The sequence below is a fragment of the Gymnoscopelus braueri genome (genome assembly GCF_963280865.1).
Source record: "Gymnoscopelus braueri genome assembly, chromosome: 16".
In the NCBI taxonomy this organism is placed as follows: Eukaryota; Metazoa; Chordata; class Actinopteri; order Myctophiformes; family Myctophidae; genus Gymnoscopelus; species Gymnoscopelus braueri.
Genome location: NC_137616.1, coordinates 25,173,970 through 25,193,471, shown reverse-complemented (window position 1 = coordinate 25,193,471; position 19,502 = coordinate 25,173,970). Strand labels below are relative to the sequence as shown.

Here is a 19,502-nt window from a genome sequence, read left to right as displayed (position 1 = left end):
AGGATTCTAATAAAAAAACATCAAAAGTAGCAGATCGTCAAGCTCAAAACGTGTTGCTTCGCGCTGCGTTCTGAGCTTGCAGATCTGCTACTTTTGATGCTTTTGTGTGACGCTGTAGTATGATCAAGTAGGGCGTTCGTTTACAAAAAAACACAAAAACGTAGAATAAATATGAAGATAAGAGGTTTCTGCCCGACAGCAACGATATACTACTTCATTGGAATGGATGTGGCAGGGCTTAGTAGCCACATCATATAAAATGTAAATTTCACACTTTCACACCAGTCTGCAACACTCAAACTCTCTCTGCACGCACACACGCACACACGCACAGAGCCTCCCTGTGATAACATCCACAAAGAACTTCAGTGGGCTCTGTGGTTTTCATTGAACGTTGCCACTGTGGGCCCAGACCCATAGCGAGAGAGAGTTACGTCACGCTTTGATCTCGCCGCAAAGTGGGATGTATCCTGTAGTTCCAAACATTGGAACTTCCTCATTGAGAGAGAACGTACGCATTCCATTCTTACAAGGCGAGTCTATGCTAGTGACTTAACTCTCTCTCTCTATGGGTCTGAGTGGGCCTTCAGGGAGAAACCGCCAAGTGCTAGTGAGAGCGAGCGACGAGGGAAGAGGGGAGTTCAGGATGGAGGGGGAGAGAGAGAGAGGGAAAGGGGGGGAGGGGAGGGGAGGAAGAAGCATGTTACCTGGCTATGACAAACAGCACACAACTGACACCCAAGCAAGCCAGCAGAATATACATCCAGATATCAGGTGAGAGTGGGTTGAGGAAGGAGAAGACTCCGGGGTTGGTGCCATTGGGCTTGCGGTACAGGATGCTTATGCCCAGCGTCATGAAGGGCTTGGAAAAGTCAATGACCTTCTCCCTGGCATAGGTGATGGCCAGGGGAGCCACGGCCAGGTCCGATTTCTGCAAAGGAAAGAACAAATAGGAAGGGGGTGGGGTAGAGATTGACCAATCAGAGGGGCTGAGGTATTAGAGTGGAACCAATTGAGTTAGGATCTGATTTCTGTCAACAGCTTGACCGGTCAATATGTAGGCGGAAGATGAGCCACGGCGGAGAGTCGACAACCGCTGTGGTTATTTGTTCAGCTTGATTAGGAGGTAAGGAGTAAGTGGTGTTGGGGTGGAAATCAGAGGTCACTGATATTTCCTTTCTTCTTATCTGATGCTGTGGGTCAGTGACTAAAGAACGCCGTCTTTGGATTAGCTGTATGTGTGCGCACAGAAAGTATTGTGTGTACAATATACCCTGAGGCAAGGCATCCAGAGTTGTACTGCACTGTCTGTGAAAATAATATTTATTCTCCAAGAATGGTGTTTTATTTGTTTCCCGTTTACATTCTGTATTGCCAGTATCTAAACATCATATCTCCCTTTAAGACATTGCAGAGTTATTTCCATGTCCCTGTGCAACACAACAAACCATTGACAATAAATTATTAAAATGCAAAAATCCGATGGATGTCCGCTGAAAAAGCTATCAGTTATTATTTTTTGTATTCCTGAAAAATCTCACGTTGGGGAGATAACGATTTCTTCAGAACACCTACACAGCAAACCTCTGAGTGATGCTTGAACTCCTGAGTTACAGCCTGAAACTACAACTACAGCCTGAAATATATTCCTCACAAACTCGGGTCCCTGGTGAACATACTCAACATGCGCTCTTATACATCAGTGGACCCATTTATCAGCTTCAGTTTTATAGTGTTCCAGTTCCAATATTCTTTGTCTCATCACTACCAATTTCACTTGTTTATCCTGTATGATTTCTCTTTCATGACTGGAGAGAGAACCCATGAAATCATATAATCCTGACCTGAAAATGCATTTCCTGTTGACTAAAGAGCTTGAGAGACAAAGAAATTCCCGTTACTGAACACTCCATAGCAATGATTACTATCAGAATGTACAGTTATTTAACACTTAATTTACAAATATCACCTACTGCACCTTCAATTGATCCATTTGTAACCCTGAGAGTTTTTCAGCATTGGGTCTGGGCCTCCAAATGGACCTTACGGGTCTATAACTCTGAGGGTATACAAATGGAACCAAATGGACCCTTATGGGTCCACTTGGTTCCATGTGTTTACCCTCAGAGTTACATTGACACTGAAGAGGAGATTACACTGTAGATTAGGACCCCAGAGATACATTTTGTTTATCAAACGGTGGTCCGTGGCCTAGTCTCGCATAGCCAGACAACTATTCCACAATCTCCTAATGCTATATCGAGTCCAGAAATACACCTCCTTCAATATCTTTACATTTCATTTTAAAACGTCCTTATCTGATAAGCAGCAAGCTATATAGGCTTCGAATATTTACATTGTTTAGTAGGAAAAATGTGCGCGACTGTAAAGACGAAACAGAAGCGGGGAGGAGGCGTCACATCCGCTTTATCCTGGATCATTTTCAGAGCTTCCGTTGCTCCAGACAGTATGACGGAAGCATTTGAAAATTGTGCAGCCTGGCTCGCCAGACTATCCGTGGCCTAATGCATACTGTATCAAACCTTTTTAATATAACCTTGAAATCAAAAAGGTTGAGAATGTCTGACTCACGTGGTCTATGAGCTCTCGGACCATGCCGTTCCACTGGCCTGTCTTCTCCTCCAGCGCTCCGTACTTGCCGTCCTCCACCAGACGGACCTCGTAGCGGAAGCCCAGGATGCCAGAGAGCTCCCTCAGCAGGTCGATGCAGTAGCCCTCGAAGCGGTCGTTCCCGTACAGCGGCTTGTCCGACTTCTTAAACATGACGTAAGGTTCCTCCTTCAGACAGACACACACACACACACACACCCACCCACCCACCCACACACACACACACACACACGAGAGAAGACACAAAGTCATGTCTGAGTGCAATGCGTTTGCATCTGTGTGTGTGTGTGTGTGTGTGTGTGTGTGTGTGTGTGTGTGTGTGTGTGTGTGTGTGTGTGTGTGTGTGTGTGTGTGTGTGTGTGTGTGTGTGTGTGTGTGTGTACCTTAATAACAAACATTCTTACCTGGTCATGGTGTACTATAAGTTCAGCAGAAGAGCACATTATAACTACCATACCTTATAAGTTGTTATGCATAATTATAAACATTTAGTGCTATGAAGCCTTATAAGTGTATTATACTGCAATTATAATGCATTATAGACAACCTTTAAGTAAAGTGTTACCTGGTAATTATAATGTGCTGTTCCGTTGAGCTCATAATGCATTATGACCAGCACTTATAATACTTCATAAACCTTGTTATATGTTCTAAAGCATAATTATAAACATTTATAACTAGTATGAAGTCTTATAAGTGCATCATAATGCATTATAAATGCGACGCGCTGTGAGATTGTGAGTTTGTAGAGATAGTAGATAGCTTTTTTAGAAAACATTCCAATGTACAAGTTCTGAGTTCTGACTATTTTCACTATTTTTATTTTTTTGTGTGTTTTCTTTTTACTATTTCACAGTCGGGGGGCTGCAGTCAGAGGCTATGGCTGTTTGGAGGTCCATGGCTTGGAAAAGTGTGGGAACTGCTTCACTAACTGGTTGAGCTACCAGGCACCGCTTGAAGCTTGAATTTAAGTATATTTATTGGGCGTACTGCATCGATTTGCATGATAGCATCTGTGTGTGTGTGCGTGCGTGCGCATGCATGTGTGTGTGTGCGCGTGTCTACCAGTATGGTCGATACACGGAGTGATTTGTTTGCCAGAGAGTCAGTGATGTTGGATGTCTTGCTCTTGTGAGTCTCTGTCATATTCAGACCGCTGGGAGGGTCCCACGTTCCAATCTGTGACCAAAGAAAAATCACATTCAACATGGAGCTTGTGCACAGTAGAATCCTCAGTGCCATGTTATATAAACCTATAATCCATATTATACAGTGTTATGAACAGATTATAATACATTATTAGTATGTTTACAATGCATCGTAGACATGGGATTCATAGCAAGTGTTACCATACAGACTCATACGCACGCACGCACGCACGCACGTACGTGCGGCAGGTTGGCATTCGCATTGGTACTCTCCACAAACAACACACACGCGCGCACCTTCTCCAATCCCTCCTCCTTCAGGCTGACAACGTCCAGGTCAAAATCTGTCCTCAGTCCGTTGGTCTTGTTGAAGAGGACACGTCCAGTCAGTCCATCCCAGTGGGCCTACAGACAGACAGACAGACAGACAGACAGACAGACAGACAGACAGACAGACAGACAGACAGACAGACAGACAGACAGACAGACAGACAGACAGACAGACAGATAGATAGATAGATAGATAGATAGATAGATAGATAGATAGATAGATAGATAGATAGATAGATAGATAGATAGATAGATAGATAGATAGATAGATAGATAGATAGATAGATAGATAGATAGATAGACAGACAGACAGACAGACAGACAGACAGACAGACAGACAGACAGACAGACAGACAGACAGACAGACAGACAGACAGACAGACAGACAGACAGAAAGAGACACAGAGAAAGAGACACAGAGAAAGAGACACAGAGAGACAGAAACAGAGAGACAGAGAAAGAGAAGCAGACGGACAGACCACATGCAGTCACATTAATAGCACTCCAAGAGCAATGCTGCTCTCAGCTCTCAGCTCCCAGCCCATCATTCAATTAACCGCAACTTTCATACCGAATCGGTCTTTTCACACACACACACACACACACACACACACACACACACACACACACACACACACACACACACACACACACACACACACACACACACACACACACACACACACACACACACACACACATACGCGCACGAGTCAATTCCATCTCCGAGCGCACAACTTGTTTCCACACTCCCAATTATGAATTCCCGTCCAGCTCTGCCCGCTCGCCGTCTATCACAACACAACGCCACAACAATGACGGCCCCCCAAAAAGATGCAGGCAGGGCTGACAGGTAAGAGTTCATTATGCATTGTAATTCATTGTGCTTGAAGTTTCACTTCAAAGCCGAGGAGGAACAGACGGGCTAGGGGGAGAGAAGCGATAGCAGACGCGGGGAGGAGGAGGGAGACGGGGATGGGATGGAGGGGGTGTTCTGGCTGGCAGCATCAAAGCACCACAATAGCTCATTCCACAAATTACCTGCAATGATACCATCCGCCCGAATAAAAGAGCTTCCTAGAACAAAGCAGATGGCTGACCCCCGACTGGAGTTACGGAGGCACACAGAAGCTTTGATGTAATCACAGGTATAGATTTATACATGAAGAGGCTTGGAGGACAGCACTCAGAGAGCGTGCACGCTGGGCTCGCACAGGGAAATGTGACTTAGAAAGGCAGCGCTTTCTATGAAGTACGTGCTCACAGAACATGATACATGTTGTAGGATGCCATCTAAGCAGTAGTGATGGGCATATCGATACTTGTATCGATATATCGATTGGTTGTCTGAGTATCGCTTGGGTATCGATACTTAAAAATAATTATCGATACTTTTTAATATACTTCCGTTTCCGGTTTATGGTCATTTCCGTTTTACGGCCATTTCCGGTTCCGTTTCCGGTACTTCCGTTTCCGGTTTAACGGCATTTCCGGTACCGTTTCCGGTTTGGTTCTGTTTCCGGTTCCGGTATCGGTACCGATATCGGTATCGGAAAATCGGGCCAATATCGGTATCGTATCGAATTGAAGAAATGTGGTATCGGCACATCACTACTAAGCAGTATCACTGACTATAGGGATTTATAAGAAAAATTATGTGGATCCACATGGGAACCGCATGGCTCCAGCGTGCATCTCGGACTTAATGTGGTCAGCCTATGACGTCTATGACGTCAGGGGCAGTGGCTCAGGAGTGGTTCAGGAGGTAGAACGGACGCTTGGGAAATGTTCGATCCCGGGCTCCCCCGGGCTCCCCCGGGCTCCCCCGGGCTCCCCCGGGCTCCCCCAGATTTAGTGTCGAAGTGTCCTTGAGCAAGACGCTGAATGCCTAATTGCTCCCGATGAGCAGGTTGGTGCCTTGCATGGTTTCCTCCACCAACGGTGTGTGAATGTGTGTGTGAATGGGTGAATGTAATGCACAATCATTGTAAAGCACCTTGAATAAAGGTGTCGGTCGCCTCTATGACATAATCTACAATTTATGACTCCAAATTTGGGCAAGGTTTCATCCCATCTGAGCCCCTTTGACTCCCATTATCAAAATAAAGTTAAATATCTAAAAAAGCACAAAACATTACAGTATGTGGTAAAATATACAGTAGTGCAGGTACTTCTGTGGTCTACTGGCAGTGTGATTAGCTCCCGACACAGACAAACACAGGTTTGTAATATTTTACTAAATCTTAAATTAGAACTGAGAATGTTCTTTAATGCAGTGTTCTGTAATAGGCATAAATGTGACATACTATACTGTAGCTACAAACAGTGGTGGAAAGTATGAGTATGAGTACATGTCATGTTTTGACGCTTACTGTATACTTGATACTATACTTCTACTCCACTGCACTTTTTACACCACTACAATTATTTGATAGCTTTAGTTACTTTTTTTTATTGTGAGCTTGTAGATCGGTTGTTTTGTTTATAGTTTAACAAAAACATTGAGTATAAAATTATAATATACACATTTAAGTCATTTCTTTGTATATTTAAGTTATTTGTCATATCTGCCCTATGCAATATTTGCTTACGAAGCCTGAAAGCCAAACAAAAATGTAATTTTTATTTACACGCTCCCAATGTTCAATGCCCAAAAAACACAATTGAATCGTTAATCACAAGTAGTAATCGTCCAGAAAAAGAATGTGATGATGATGACAGCCCTACGTACCTCTTTGATGAGGTTGATGAAACGGGTTCCGAAGCGCCAGGGCTTATGGCGATTGCACTGCAGCGAGCTGACGGTGATCTGCTGGGCCTGTTGCACCGCCACGGCCACCACGTGCACCGCATCGTACATCAGGGCCGCGTCCGTCTGCACACGCACACACACACGCACACAGCACAAGGAGCACAGGGACGGAGCGGAGGAGGAGAAAAGAATGGGAGATGGTTGTTATTAGGGTGTTTACATTGTGTGTATAGCTTTCTCTCTCTCTGTCTGTTCATCCACCCATCTGTCTTTGTATTGATCAACCTGCTCCTTGCTTGTGTCCATTTATATACATATATATATTACACACACACACACACACACACACACACACATATATATATAGAGCATTTCCTAGAGTTGCATACATTTGATTTATGTGTGGGATAAATCTGCTTTGTGTGTACGTGGGAGAAACATCAATAGTTGAGCCGTCTGATGTACGCCACAAACCCCAATCAAACATAACCTATGACATCACCAACACTGAAGTCAGAGGGTAATTCAACAATCAATTTCTGCTCCAACCAGGAACCACTGTAGGCTAAACGCTCAGCGCATCTTGACTAACACCAATGGAACCCCAGCGCTGGATCACTGATCGCTCTTCTGCCCTTTGAAGACTCGGGCCAGAAGCAAGAATATCTAATGCAGAGGTACTCTTTTACTCTCTTACTCCCTTTTATGGATCAGGGCTCACTTGGAAAGCATTCACGGCGCACCCATCTGACCTGTTCATTAAGTTCTTATTTATTGGTATCACTATGAAAACATGTCTTTCAAGGTTTTAAAGGAAAAATACTATTCTGTTTTTTTTCGTTTGTTTTTTCTTTTTGAATATTTAGTTATATTTTCATTTTTGCCGTGTTTTGCCAATTATTTGGGGGCCCACTTGCAGTACCCTTGCGGCCCACCAGTGGGCCCCGGCCCACAGGTTGGGAATCATCACTGTTCTAATGCCAGCCATAGATTCCCAGCACAAACGGATCAGTGTCTTTAGCCTATTAGCAAAAAGGCCTGGCCACTTTCTGAGCCAATCAGAAGCCTCTTCCAGGCATGGCCTCTGTGGATGGCTGGCCTGTCACCGTGGAGACTAATGGTTCCTGATGGGCGTGCCCACTCCCTGGAGAGAGAGAGAGAGAGAGAGAGAGTGAGAGGGCAGAGCGGGCACCGCTGCAGATGGAATGCCGTCGCTGACACCTCTGCTGCCAGACTGACTTGGAGGAACATGCTAAGTGCTCAACACATAGAGCTGAAGCAACAGCTAACTGGCTTTGAGAGGCGCATACTGTATACATTATGATCGCAGGAACAGCTCATTAATCCATTCAATCCGGGAACGCTGCAACGCATCTGTGTCATTTTTTAGATTTCTTTGGCTATTCAAAAATAGCAGATATACAAGCTCATATACGAGCTTGCAGATCTGCTATATTTGAAAATGTGTGCAAATCTTTGAAGAGAGCGAAACATTTGTAACTCAAATCTTTGCTTCTGGGGATTCTACAAATATCTTCTAAATCCTAACAGTTTTTTTGAATACTGTTATACTGTTAATAATAATGTTGCTGTATACTGTATCAGTGGTGCTCCAACTTTTCCATGTCAAGGATCACCCAAAATTATATGTATTTGGCCGCGGACCCCCATCTGAAAATATTTTGTTCCATGGGGCACTCGGTGCCACGCTATGAGCTTGTATATCTGCTATTTTTGAATAGCCAAAGATATAAAAAAAATGACACAGATGCTTTCCCGGTCCTAGTGGATTAAGGAGACAAGTGCTCACTGTGAGATTTTGTCACACGAAAATGTTGCCGTCTCTGTACTCCGCCGTGGCTATTTTTTCGCACAGCACCACAACACGGCTCATGCTCCCCCCCGGGTATAGCAGCACATTAACAAGTTCAAATCCTCTCTCTCCTCACCGCGGGCCCACAGAAGGGCGCCGTGATCTTATTTGACAACTGCTGGACGACAAAACCGGTGAGGAGAAATGGGGGAAACGCAGTACAGCTGGAGCTATAGGGGAATCTGTGTACATGCTGCCTGTCGGAGCGCATGAGAGCACAAGTGCATCATGGGAGGGCAGGGTCAGGGGTCATGCACACAGCGGGATCCAACTGCACGGAGAACTCCGCTCCTCTCCTCCTCATGCTCCCCTCCGCTATATCTCCATACTCATGGTAGAACATGCTAGTTATTCACCCGAGTTTCGCTGCGGGCCAGAGGCCGGGGGGTTAGGGTGGTATCTGGGGGTTGGTTGAATGAATATATCGAAGGCTATGGAAGGAGCTTGAGACAGAGATACAGACACGGAGAGTGAGAGAGAGCATTTTTTCTTATATTATGTTTTTTTAATATTTTATTTGTATTTTATTCATTCAGCCGAAGATATATAGACAACATTTGTATTCACGGTGCGAATAAGGAAATTCACCCATTGAGGTGGAGAGGTGTGAGAGAGAGAGAGAGAGAGAGAGAGAGAGAGAGAGAGAGAGAGAGAGAGAGAGAGAGAGAGAGAGAGAGAGAGAGAGAGAGAGAGAGAGAGAGAGAGAGAGAGAGAGAGAGAGATGGAGAAGCATTTGTGTGTGTGTTTGTATGTGTGTATGTGGGGATATTGACTGTCATTTCGTCACTCCACCAGTCCCTGGAGCTTTTAGGGTTGGAGACCTCTGCTGTCAGAGAGGCAGAAGAAGATCAAAGGATGGGAGATCCTCTTCCCCCCCATCTCTCCATCCACCCCTCACTTGCTTTTTAATTCCCACAGCTCCCTTTCATTTCACATCTCCTGGGGAAAGCTGTGCATGTGTCTGTCTGTGTGTGTATGCATGCACAACGTGTGGTCTATGTGTGTGTTTGTGTGTGAGTGAATGTGAAAGTGCATGTGCGGCTGTGCGAGGTACAGCGTGTGTGTGTGTGTGTGTGTGTGTGTGTGTGTGTGTGTGTGTGTGTGTGTGTGTGTGTGTGTGTGTGTGTGTGTGTGTGTGTGTGTGTGTGTGTGTGAGTGTGTTCACAGCAAAAGTAGAGGAGAGATTCTCATATTCTACTAATCCCATTTGGTACACATACACATCCCCAGACCTCTTTCCTCCTCCCGGTGGTGAGGTTTGTCACATTTAATCAATGAATCACCCAATCACTGCGCTATACCCATTCGGCCATATCACCAGGCGGCTACACACCTCTCTGCCTCAGTCCCCCCCGTCCAAATCCGCCCTTCATTCTCCTCCTGAATCACATCGATATGACCTCCCAATTCTCCTCTCTACTTACATCAAAATCCAGTCCAGTCGGGGCGTTTCAGCACAATCTGTGATTGAGGGCTGACTTTACTGCTGTGTCAGGCCTGGGGATGCTGCATAAGCATCTCATTTTCTTTTTTTCTGCTTCACCTTATACTTAATCTTATAATATTCTACCTTACTCAGTCCCGTTCCAGTCTTAGTAATAATAGAATGACAAATTGGTTAACCACTTAGACCCCAGCATCCATATTGTGGGGAAAACCTTCGCAGAAAATAGCCAATCGACAAGCTCACAACGCAATCGGCTATTGTCAACAAAGATATTGAATGCAGAGAGCAAACAGAAAAGTCACTAGTTGTTTAGCCTCATAGCATAATTGCCATTTTTGCCTAACTCTACTCTCCTAACACTGCTGCTTCATTGTGCCTTATTGCCTATGTCCTCAGCCAATCAGAATGCTTGTTACATTCCAAAATGACTTAAGCAGAAAGTGCTTTTAAGCCAACTTTTTGACTTAGGCAGAGATGGTTTTTGAATGCAACAAGCATTCTGATAGGCTGAGAACATTGGCAATAAGGCAGGGTGAAGCAGCAGTGTTAGAAGAGTAGAGTTAAGCAGATATAAATAAGGCAGATAAACAGCAAAAGCAAAATGAGTTTTTTTACTCATAATTGCCTAAGTCACCTAGATGACTTAGTCAGAAAGTGATTTTTGGTTTCTTCTTTCCTGAAAACCTTAAAAATATGACTTACTGTAGGCAATTATGCTATGAGGCTAACATAGTATAGATAGAGAACCCTGAGGTACTCTGCCAAGTATAGGGTGTGTGACTGTGCATGTGTGTGTGCATGTGTGCATTATGTGCGTGTGTAGTGTACGGCTATGTGACGTTGACGTATGCCTTCAAATCAATATCACAATTATTTAAAAAATGTTGCCACGGTAACCGTAAATGAGGCAATGGTCATTATTAAAACACAAAATAGTGAAAATTACAGATCTACAAGCTCACATAACTCGATGCGATGCACTGTGAGCTTGTAGATTGTCTATTTTCGCTATTTTATTTATTCAATTTAGTCGATTATGAAACATGTTTCCATTTTGATACATTGATATATAATTAAATAAATAAATAAAGCGGAAAGAGTCCATCTACAAGCAAAACAAATATTGAAAATGTTCACTTAATAATAACTTAGTAATGACCCAAAATAGACGCCAGGTTGAAAGTGGTTAAGTCTGTCTGTAGGCTTTATCAATATTGATATACGGTATATGACAAGTATTAACAAGGGTTAGGGTTACACTGGATCCATTGGATCACAGGTTCTGTTTCCATTTCCTGAAAAGTAACAGTTTTGTAAATACAAGGTTTCCACCTGACCGACTGACAGCAACAGTTATATTCATTTAACCTTAACTTTTATCCCCATACTATGCATGTATCTTCTGCATGATGAGACCAAATTACCTCAATCTCACAAAGTCCCATGAGCCTCATTGTTTGAATGATTCATATCCATCTATTACCAGACCCATCTGCTGACTTTTGATTGCCAGGATATATTAGAGGAGACGCCATCCGGCTCAAGCCAATTTGCATGGCGCGGATCTGGTTCTGCCTCCCTTTTAGAACAGGAGGAGTAGCACTGCTGAAAATCCCTCTGTGACGGAGACAAAGAAGAATGTGTGTATGAAGGAGGAGAGGCAGAGATAAAGGGGAGCAGAAGACACAGATGATGTCTCACAGCTCTGGCAGAGTGCATTCCATTCCAAAAGGGAAAAAACTAAAAAAACTATCAGTGTTGCCAGATTTCGCAAGAAGGTTTACGAAAACAAGCCCAAAAGAAGCGACACATGGAGCACACACACACACAAACACGACTATCTTGATTTTCTTTTTAACAATTTTGAATATTTTTTAATCATTTTAAATACACAAATCTTGTACTGTATATGGGGGCCCCTGGCACAAATATGTTCAGATGGGGGTCCACGGGCGAATACATTTTAATTTGGGGATCCTTGACATGAACATGTTTGAGAACGACTGGTTTACTTTAAACAACATTAGGAAGCAAGACCAAATAAGCAACTACACTTTAGAAACAAGCCCCCCCCCCCCCCTGCAACCAACCACCACAAGGACTTAACGGAAAAACAAGCCCAAAGTCGCTTATAATAAGCAGACTTGGCAACAAACACTGAAAAAAATCCGGGAGCCATGTTGATAGTTAGTACAGAGACAGCCGCTGCTCCTTTGGGGCATCTTAAACGCTTTAAGTGAAACTGATCCTGAAACCCAGAGACATGTAGACACAGAGAGGGAGGCTTTCAAACACGACGCCCCGAACCACTGTTCTCCATCACTCTCTCTCTCTCTCTCCCTCCCTTTCCTTCTCTCTGCTCTCTTCCACTGTTTTTTGTTGCTGTCAGTTTGCATGTCTCTCTCTCTTCTCTCTCTCTCTCTCTCTCTCTCTCTCTCTCTCTCTCTCTGCCTACATCAAATGCATTTCTGTACTACTGTCTGAGGAAGCGTGTAATATCACAGGACCACTCCGCTCCTCTTTATGCCTCAGTGACAATACGAGCACAGATAGCGGTAACTAAAATGCAATGACTCACTTTTCCACGGCGCCTGAAATCCTCTTTTTACACATCTCCATGTCTTTTTTCCTCTAGCTTTTCTCCCTCACTAGCACATCAGGGGGGAAACGCACACATGGACATGCACACATAGGCAGGCACACGCACACAGTGCGCGTGTGTGTCTGCCTAGGAGCATGTCCATGTGTGCCATACGTGCATGTGTACATACACACACACACACACACACACACACACACAGTGACAAGGCGCACTTCCCAGATGCTTGCCTCATTTGCCGCAAAGCCCACTGAGGTGCTTGCCAAGTCTGTGTGTATGCGCGTGCACATGTGCGTGTGTGTGTGTGTGTGTGTGTGTGTGTGTGTGTATGTGTGTGTGTGTGTGTGTGAGAGAGTGTGTGTGCGCGACTGCGCGTGCGTGTTTATACAAATACACTCTCGCCGCATCAGTATTCTCACCGGCTCCACCTGTGCATAATTCCATAATTCCTCTGATAATGTGGCGAGCTGAAAGACGACATGCCTCCACTCTTCTATGTCCCCAAACACACACAGACGCACACACACTCTCGAACATACACATCACCGCTTGTGCACACACACATATACCATCATCACCCATGCTTGACACATGCACACACACACACTTACAGTAAAAAAACAACAACAACACCACATGAAGCACACACACACACATACACACACACACACACACACACACACACACACACACACGTGCACGCGCACACACGCGCACACACACACACACACACACACACACACACACACACACACACACACCTATCATACTGTATTCCCCTCCCACAGAAGGGAGAGCACTCCAGTGCTACAGTGCATGTACAGTACGTGTTCATACATATCACCATACATCTGATTAGGCCTAACGAGATCAGTGCTGGCAAGTTATTCACCCCAAATCACCAGGCTTTCCTTCTCAGGCAGAGAGCACATTGTATACATACATAAACATACTGCACAGATAAAGCACACACACACACACACACACACACACAGTCACACACACACCCCCCCACACACACACACACACACACACACACACAACTACTATTGACATCACCATCGCTATAGAGCGGCACCACAACGTGTAAGCGCGAGAGAGAGAGCGAGAAGCTCATTCTTATCTTGCAGCTAGAAGTCGTATTCAGAACGGAGAGAGAGTCACAAGAGCTGACACATTCATGGAAGAACGAGCTAATGACTTCTTCTATGCGCACATATTCCATATGTCGCCCGGACGGTTGCATCACGATGCACTTCTGTCGGATGAAGACGTATCTCCAGAATGCTTTTTTAGAAACTGCCATCGGAGCGTTCTTACATTACAAAACCATTTATCTTTTAGCGTTTATTTTCTTTATTCCAGATGCAGTTGCTCAACACTTTAAAATTAAATGGGTTATTCTCCACCTTTTCTGGATCAGGTCCACTTGAACATCTCGAAAGTGTTTGCGGTCCACCCATGTGACTAATTAAGGCGTCAGCCTTTCGGCTGCCGTGTTAAGTGGTCAGATGCATTTTCAGAGCATGTTATGATCACTCAATCAATTGTGTTTCCGGCTTGATCAACGGAACTAAAATATTATAATTTAAGTTAGCAGTACCATTTCAAGGCTTTAAAGAAAAAATACCTTGACATTTTTTGTTTGACTTTTTTAATATACATATATTAATGTTAAATTATCATTAAATCTAAGTGTTTTGCCAATTATTTGGGGGGCCACTTGCAATATCTTCACAGCCCACAGGTTGAGAATCACTTCTAGATTATTCTCTTACTTAAAGGACGACTTCACCACTTTTCAACCTATCTTCATATAATTGGTCCTCACTAATGGTACAATTTTTTTCTACTTGGTCTGTGTCTCAGGGCTGTGGACAGTCCAGAAACCTGTCTACCAGTGACATCATCGTTAGGCATGATTTTTTTTCCCAACAACATTTCAATTTTGTTTTAGATTTTTATTAACACGAGAACAATGGCTTCTTTTATTGTATTGCAACTTTCCAGGAATAGAAAGCCTGCAGTTTCTATTAGCTTGGATTCCTCATGTCACTGGTAGACGGGACTCTGAACTGTCCACAGCCCTCCTCTGAGACACAGACCGAGTAGAAAAAATTGTACCATTTTATCATGAGTGAGGACCAATTATATGAAGATAGGTTGAAAAGCGGTGAAGTCGTCCTTTAAGAGCAAATGCAGTAATTACTGAAGGGGGCGATCATCAGAGCTACAAAATGAGGTATCAATTGCTTAGATTGATTGAGTTTTGGAAGTACAGCTTTTTCTGTTTCATATTAGTTAATATTTTACACAAATGAATAATGGTGGATTTACTCCACCTACATTAATGAATCTTACAATTGTAAAATATATATATATATATACACACAGTATATATATTATATGAACAACAATCCTTCCATGTTTCTCAACCACTCAAACACAATGTTGTCCCTCAACACCAATCTCTTGAATGAATGAATGTTCGCCTGCAGTATTTTGACATGCCCTGAATAGGGATGCTAGAGCTCATGTGCTTAATCAGTCTGAAATATTAAAACATTTGCAGGCGCACTCCCTATTGTTTTTAGAACAAGAATAGAAGTAATCAAATGCAACAAAAGTCGCTTTGTCTTGAGTAATGTCTAGCCAGAGCCCTGTCCCATAACTCCTTGCGTGTGAATATGTGGCCCATTGAACTGAAGGTGAGAAGAATTGCTCTTTTGAGTGTGGAGAAAGGAACAGATCACAGTAACTGGCTGATGTGACAACGGGGAGGAAGATGGAGGATGCAGTTCCATTACAATGCTCACTATATAACTCAGAGAGATATAGCCTAAACTGTAATTTAATTCACCCAAACTTTCACACTTTAAGACGAAGTTCGTAACTTTATCCGCAGAGACGCTTGAGTGGTGCAGGAGTAAAGCTCCTGCCCACCATCACGGAACTAGGGATGTGAATCATCCGTATAGTTCATCCGGCTTGGCCGAGTGTTCCAATGAACACAATTGACCAATTGTTGCTGAACTAATGACTCCTACAGGTTGGTCTGTTCAGTTGGGTGTGGAAGAACAGCGTGTACGGTAACGCTGCATGCATTACATCCTCCCGGTGAAACTCCTCACTGTCAGGTGAAAAGAAGAGCCGCCTGACACCGACACTGCTTTTGAAGTGACGAGTATCGGAGAAGACAAATGATTGTCTGTGCTCTCCTAGAACCAACTGTAGGAGGCATAGCGGTGACAAGGGACTAGAATACTACACAGGGAATCGGGAACTAGCATAGCGCCTTAATTAGTAATAAAATATTGTTCAAAAAAAGCCCCCTAAAAAGAAATCTCCATTGTTTAAGCAACACTTCCTGGACATCTTTGTTTGATGCCTTTTTTCACAGAACTCGAAGAATGCCAAATGATTTAAAATGTGACTTGAAGCAGCAATGGATTCATCATTTAACATTACTGAATGATTGTATTAAATCCAGCATGTTCAGCTGACATGATTTTACGACGTTAGTGAGTTTCCCCTGTGATATAATGGACAAGAAGAAATAACCTGACTTGACGGTTATGTATTATTTTGCCATTTACATGTCAATTTCGGTTCTGATGTTTCGGTGAATGATAGACCAGTGGTTCTGCCGTGTTATGTGGTCAGACGGGTGGGCCGCGTGCATTTTCAGAGCATGTTTATTTTAATGATCAATCAATCGATTGTGTTCCGGCTTGGATCAAGGGAACTAACATAGTATACTTAAATATACATGATCCGTTCAGTGGTGTGTTCTACCGTGTTACGCCATATACGTAGTGTGACCTGCAGAAAATCTTCGTACCCAAGCGTAACCCTCTACTAACCATTTCATCCATTGAAAACGCACTAGGGTATCTCTCACGACATGCATGGAGACACGGCATGTCGTGCAGGGAATGATTATCGTATCCCTCCGGAAAAAAAACTAGAACACACCACTGAATACGTTATATTATCAATACAATCTTAGTATTTTGCCAATTATTTGGGGGCCCACTTTCAATATCCTCATGGCCCGCCCACAGGTTGAGAATTGCTGGTTTAATTCATTTTGACAAACTGTACTTTAACACAGTTTAGTTTACTCTGCTGTAAAGCGTGCAGCTGCTGCAGGATGACCATCTATTTTCTGCACCGGGTCACTTATACACCAGATAAGACGGCCGAGTAAACAATTTAAATAGCCTATAAATTCAATGACAAACATAGTCATATATTTTGACAATCACATTACATTTTGAAAGGGGTTTGTGAGATTACATGCAGGCGGAATGACTCAGCACCTAGAGAACTTCCAGCGCTTTCGTGGCACTGCTGTGTGAGAAACCGATAAAACGCGACTAAAGGGGGGAGGAGGGGTCGTTGGGGGGGGGGGGGGGGGGGGGGGGGGTTCGGAGCGAAAACACTGAAATCAAGTGTGATTTATGTGGGATGCTACAGCTGTTCCAGGCGTCTTTGCAGATAAAACAGAGCGAGGCGGGAGATCGGTCGAATTGGCTATGTCAGAATGTTTTGGTGGGAAGCAGCAGCCCTCGGGTGACAGGAACTCAATGGCGTGCCAGCAGCAGTCTCTCTTTATCGGTCTCCATACCCTTGCCATGCTCCTCTTGCTCTCTCTGTCCCCGTCTTATCCTCCTTTTTGTCTACACCCCCCTATGCACGCGCACACACACACACACACACACACACACACACACACACACACACACTAGTTCTAGTCTTTCATCACATTTGTTGTTTCTTTGTCTCTCTCTTCGCCCCCTCCCCCATGCTGCTTTATTTCCATCTTCCATCTTTACAGTGTTTTACTGAACTGAGGGTCAGTACTGAATGCGTCTCTGCAGTTTGTTACTCATTTCTCTGCTGCATCGGAGGTTAATCCTTTTTCCTCACAATGCGTTTGAGTTGCACGCTGGTTTATTTTATTCCTAAAACAAGTTGTCTCATGTCATACCACGGAAAATAAGTGAAAACCGGCTCGTTGTGCAAGGACCCCTGGGTAACCGATGTTCTGCTGGTGCCGGACTTACAGACTATTATTGTGGATTAAAGCTTAGTAAGGTCGATAAAAAGAGATAAAACGCCACACTGAAATGCTAGACAGACAGACACAAAAACTACAACAAATGATGTGTTCATGAAATGCTGAGGAGGGGAGGGGGCAAGTTACTAGGGGGGCATTAAAAATAGAACCAACAGCTGATTCCAGCCCACAGAAAGACTAAACACACGTGTGCCAGCCCAATTCACCTGCTTACACACCTGGAGCTCCCTTTGATTCGGAGACTTTCAGGACACCCTGTTTTTCTGCACAGCACACAAAATGCCACTGAGGCAAATACGATAATCGCGGGAGGGTATCAGAGCAGGTGAACCGGAGTAGCCTCGCGTGGCCAGACAATATCACACGACACCTGCGTGGATATTAGTCTGGTCCCTATCAACGATAGATTTTTTTCCCAAGGGGCGGTTACAAAAAGATCCAAACGGACTCTATTGGTTAGACCTAAAACCAATCAGAGCAGTTCTTCCTGCTACGTCACACACAAGCGCCGGTGCTGAAATAGTAAACAACGAAAGCTAGCTCCACTCGTATTTAGTCTGGTAACCAGATGAAACCATTCTTAACACATCTTTCTTTCCAACAAAAGCTTTAAGGGCAATTTTTTGTTCGTCTTTTAGAAAATAAATATTTTCTAACGTCTTTACTACCGATGCTATGGCGGCGTCCATCTTTGTTGTGAAAAACTGAAAATGAGTCTCCTGCATTGTACGTCAATGCTCCAAATAAGGTGATAAGCCTGCCCACATTTGGATACTGGGCCCTGATTGGTCCCTCACGACTTCGGAGGGAGAGAAATGAAATCTCTATTGAGGGGGGCCAGACCTAATCTGCCAAGGGCTAAAGTGCGATGCAATTTTGCAAAGGCAGGTTCGTCTGGAACCAGGCTAGAACCGGAGCAGTGGTGGAAGAAATACTTTTACTTACGTTACCACAATATAAAAATACCCTGCTACAAGTAAAAGTACAAAAAGTTGAAATGTATTGACATCAAAATATACGTCCAGTACCAAAGTGCTCAAATGTTTAAAAATGTGTCAAACCTTTCCCCAAAACAGCAAATTTAGTTACGTTCCACCACTGAACTTGAGGCCCATCCGGCCACCGGCGACCTCTCCTATTAGAGAGCTTATACGCATGTGCAAGGGGGACTGTCCCTTCAGACCGTTCAAGGGACAGCATGTTACTGGCAGCAGTGGCGCTCTTTCCCAGCCTGCCCCAATTAGCACCACGCTGCCCAGTCTGTGTCTGATTAAGCGGCCAGTTAACGCGATGGCCTCCCTCCCCCCCATGTTTAACCAGCCCCCAGCTGGGAGAAGCCAAAGGGGGCAGCAGCAGATGCCCACTGCACAGGCCTCCACTCCTCTGCTTGCCAACAGTGCTAGAAAAAACACTCTGCTTTTTCCTTTTACTTAAGTAAAAGTAGCAATACCACAATGTAGCTCATGTTACATGTAAAAGTCCCAGAAATTATCTCGAGTAAAAGCACAAAGGTATTGGCAACCAAAATACATTCATAGTACCAAGCACTAAAGTACTCTGTATTCAGAATGGCCCATTTTACAATTATTTTCAGCCAAAATCTGTCAATAGCTATTTTTGAATAGCCAAAGTATAAAAT

General features: G+C 44.0%; 2 protein-coding genes across 3 annotated transcripts in view; one reads left to right on the top strand and one right to left on the bottom strand.

Annotated features, from left to right (window-relative positions):
* Nucleotides 1-19,502, top strand: part of prep (prolyl endopeptidase) — a 189,575-nt gene that overhangs the window by 109,794 nt on the left and 60,279 nt on the right. The gene's annotated exons all lie outside the window — the stretch shown is intronic.
* Nucleotides 1-19,502, bottom strand: part of LOC308103488 (glutamate receptor ionotropic, kainate 2-like) — an 87,272-nt gene that overhangs the window by 20,825 nt on the left and 46,945 nt on the right. For both annotated transcript variants that reach the window (XM_080453465.1, XM_080453466.1), the window contains exons 7-11: nucleotides 6,841-6,984; nucleotides 4,077-4,184; nucleotides 3,697-3,810; nucleotides 2,593-2,799; nucleotides 708-931 (exon numbers count right to left, since the gene is read on the bottom strand). In XM_080453465.1, the coding sequence (XP_080309591.1) occupies nucleotides 708-931; nucleotides 2,593-2,799; nucleotides 3,697-3,810; nucleotides 4,077-4,184; nucleotides 6,841-6,984 (797 nt within the window). The remainder of the gene's footprint in view (nucleotides 1-707; nucleotides 932-2,592; nucleotides 2,800-3,696; nucleotides 3,811-4,076; nucleotides 4,185-6,840; nucleotides 6,985-19,502) is intronic.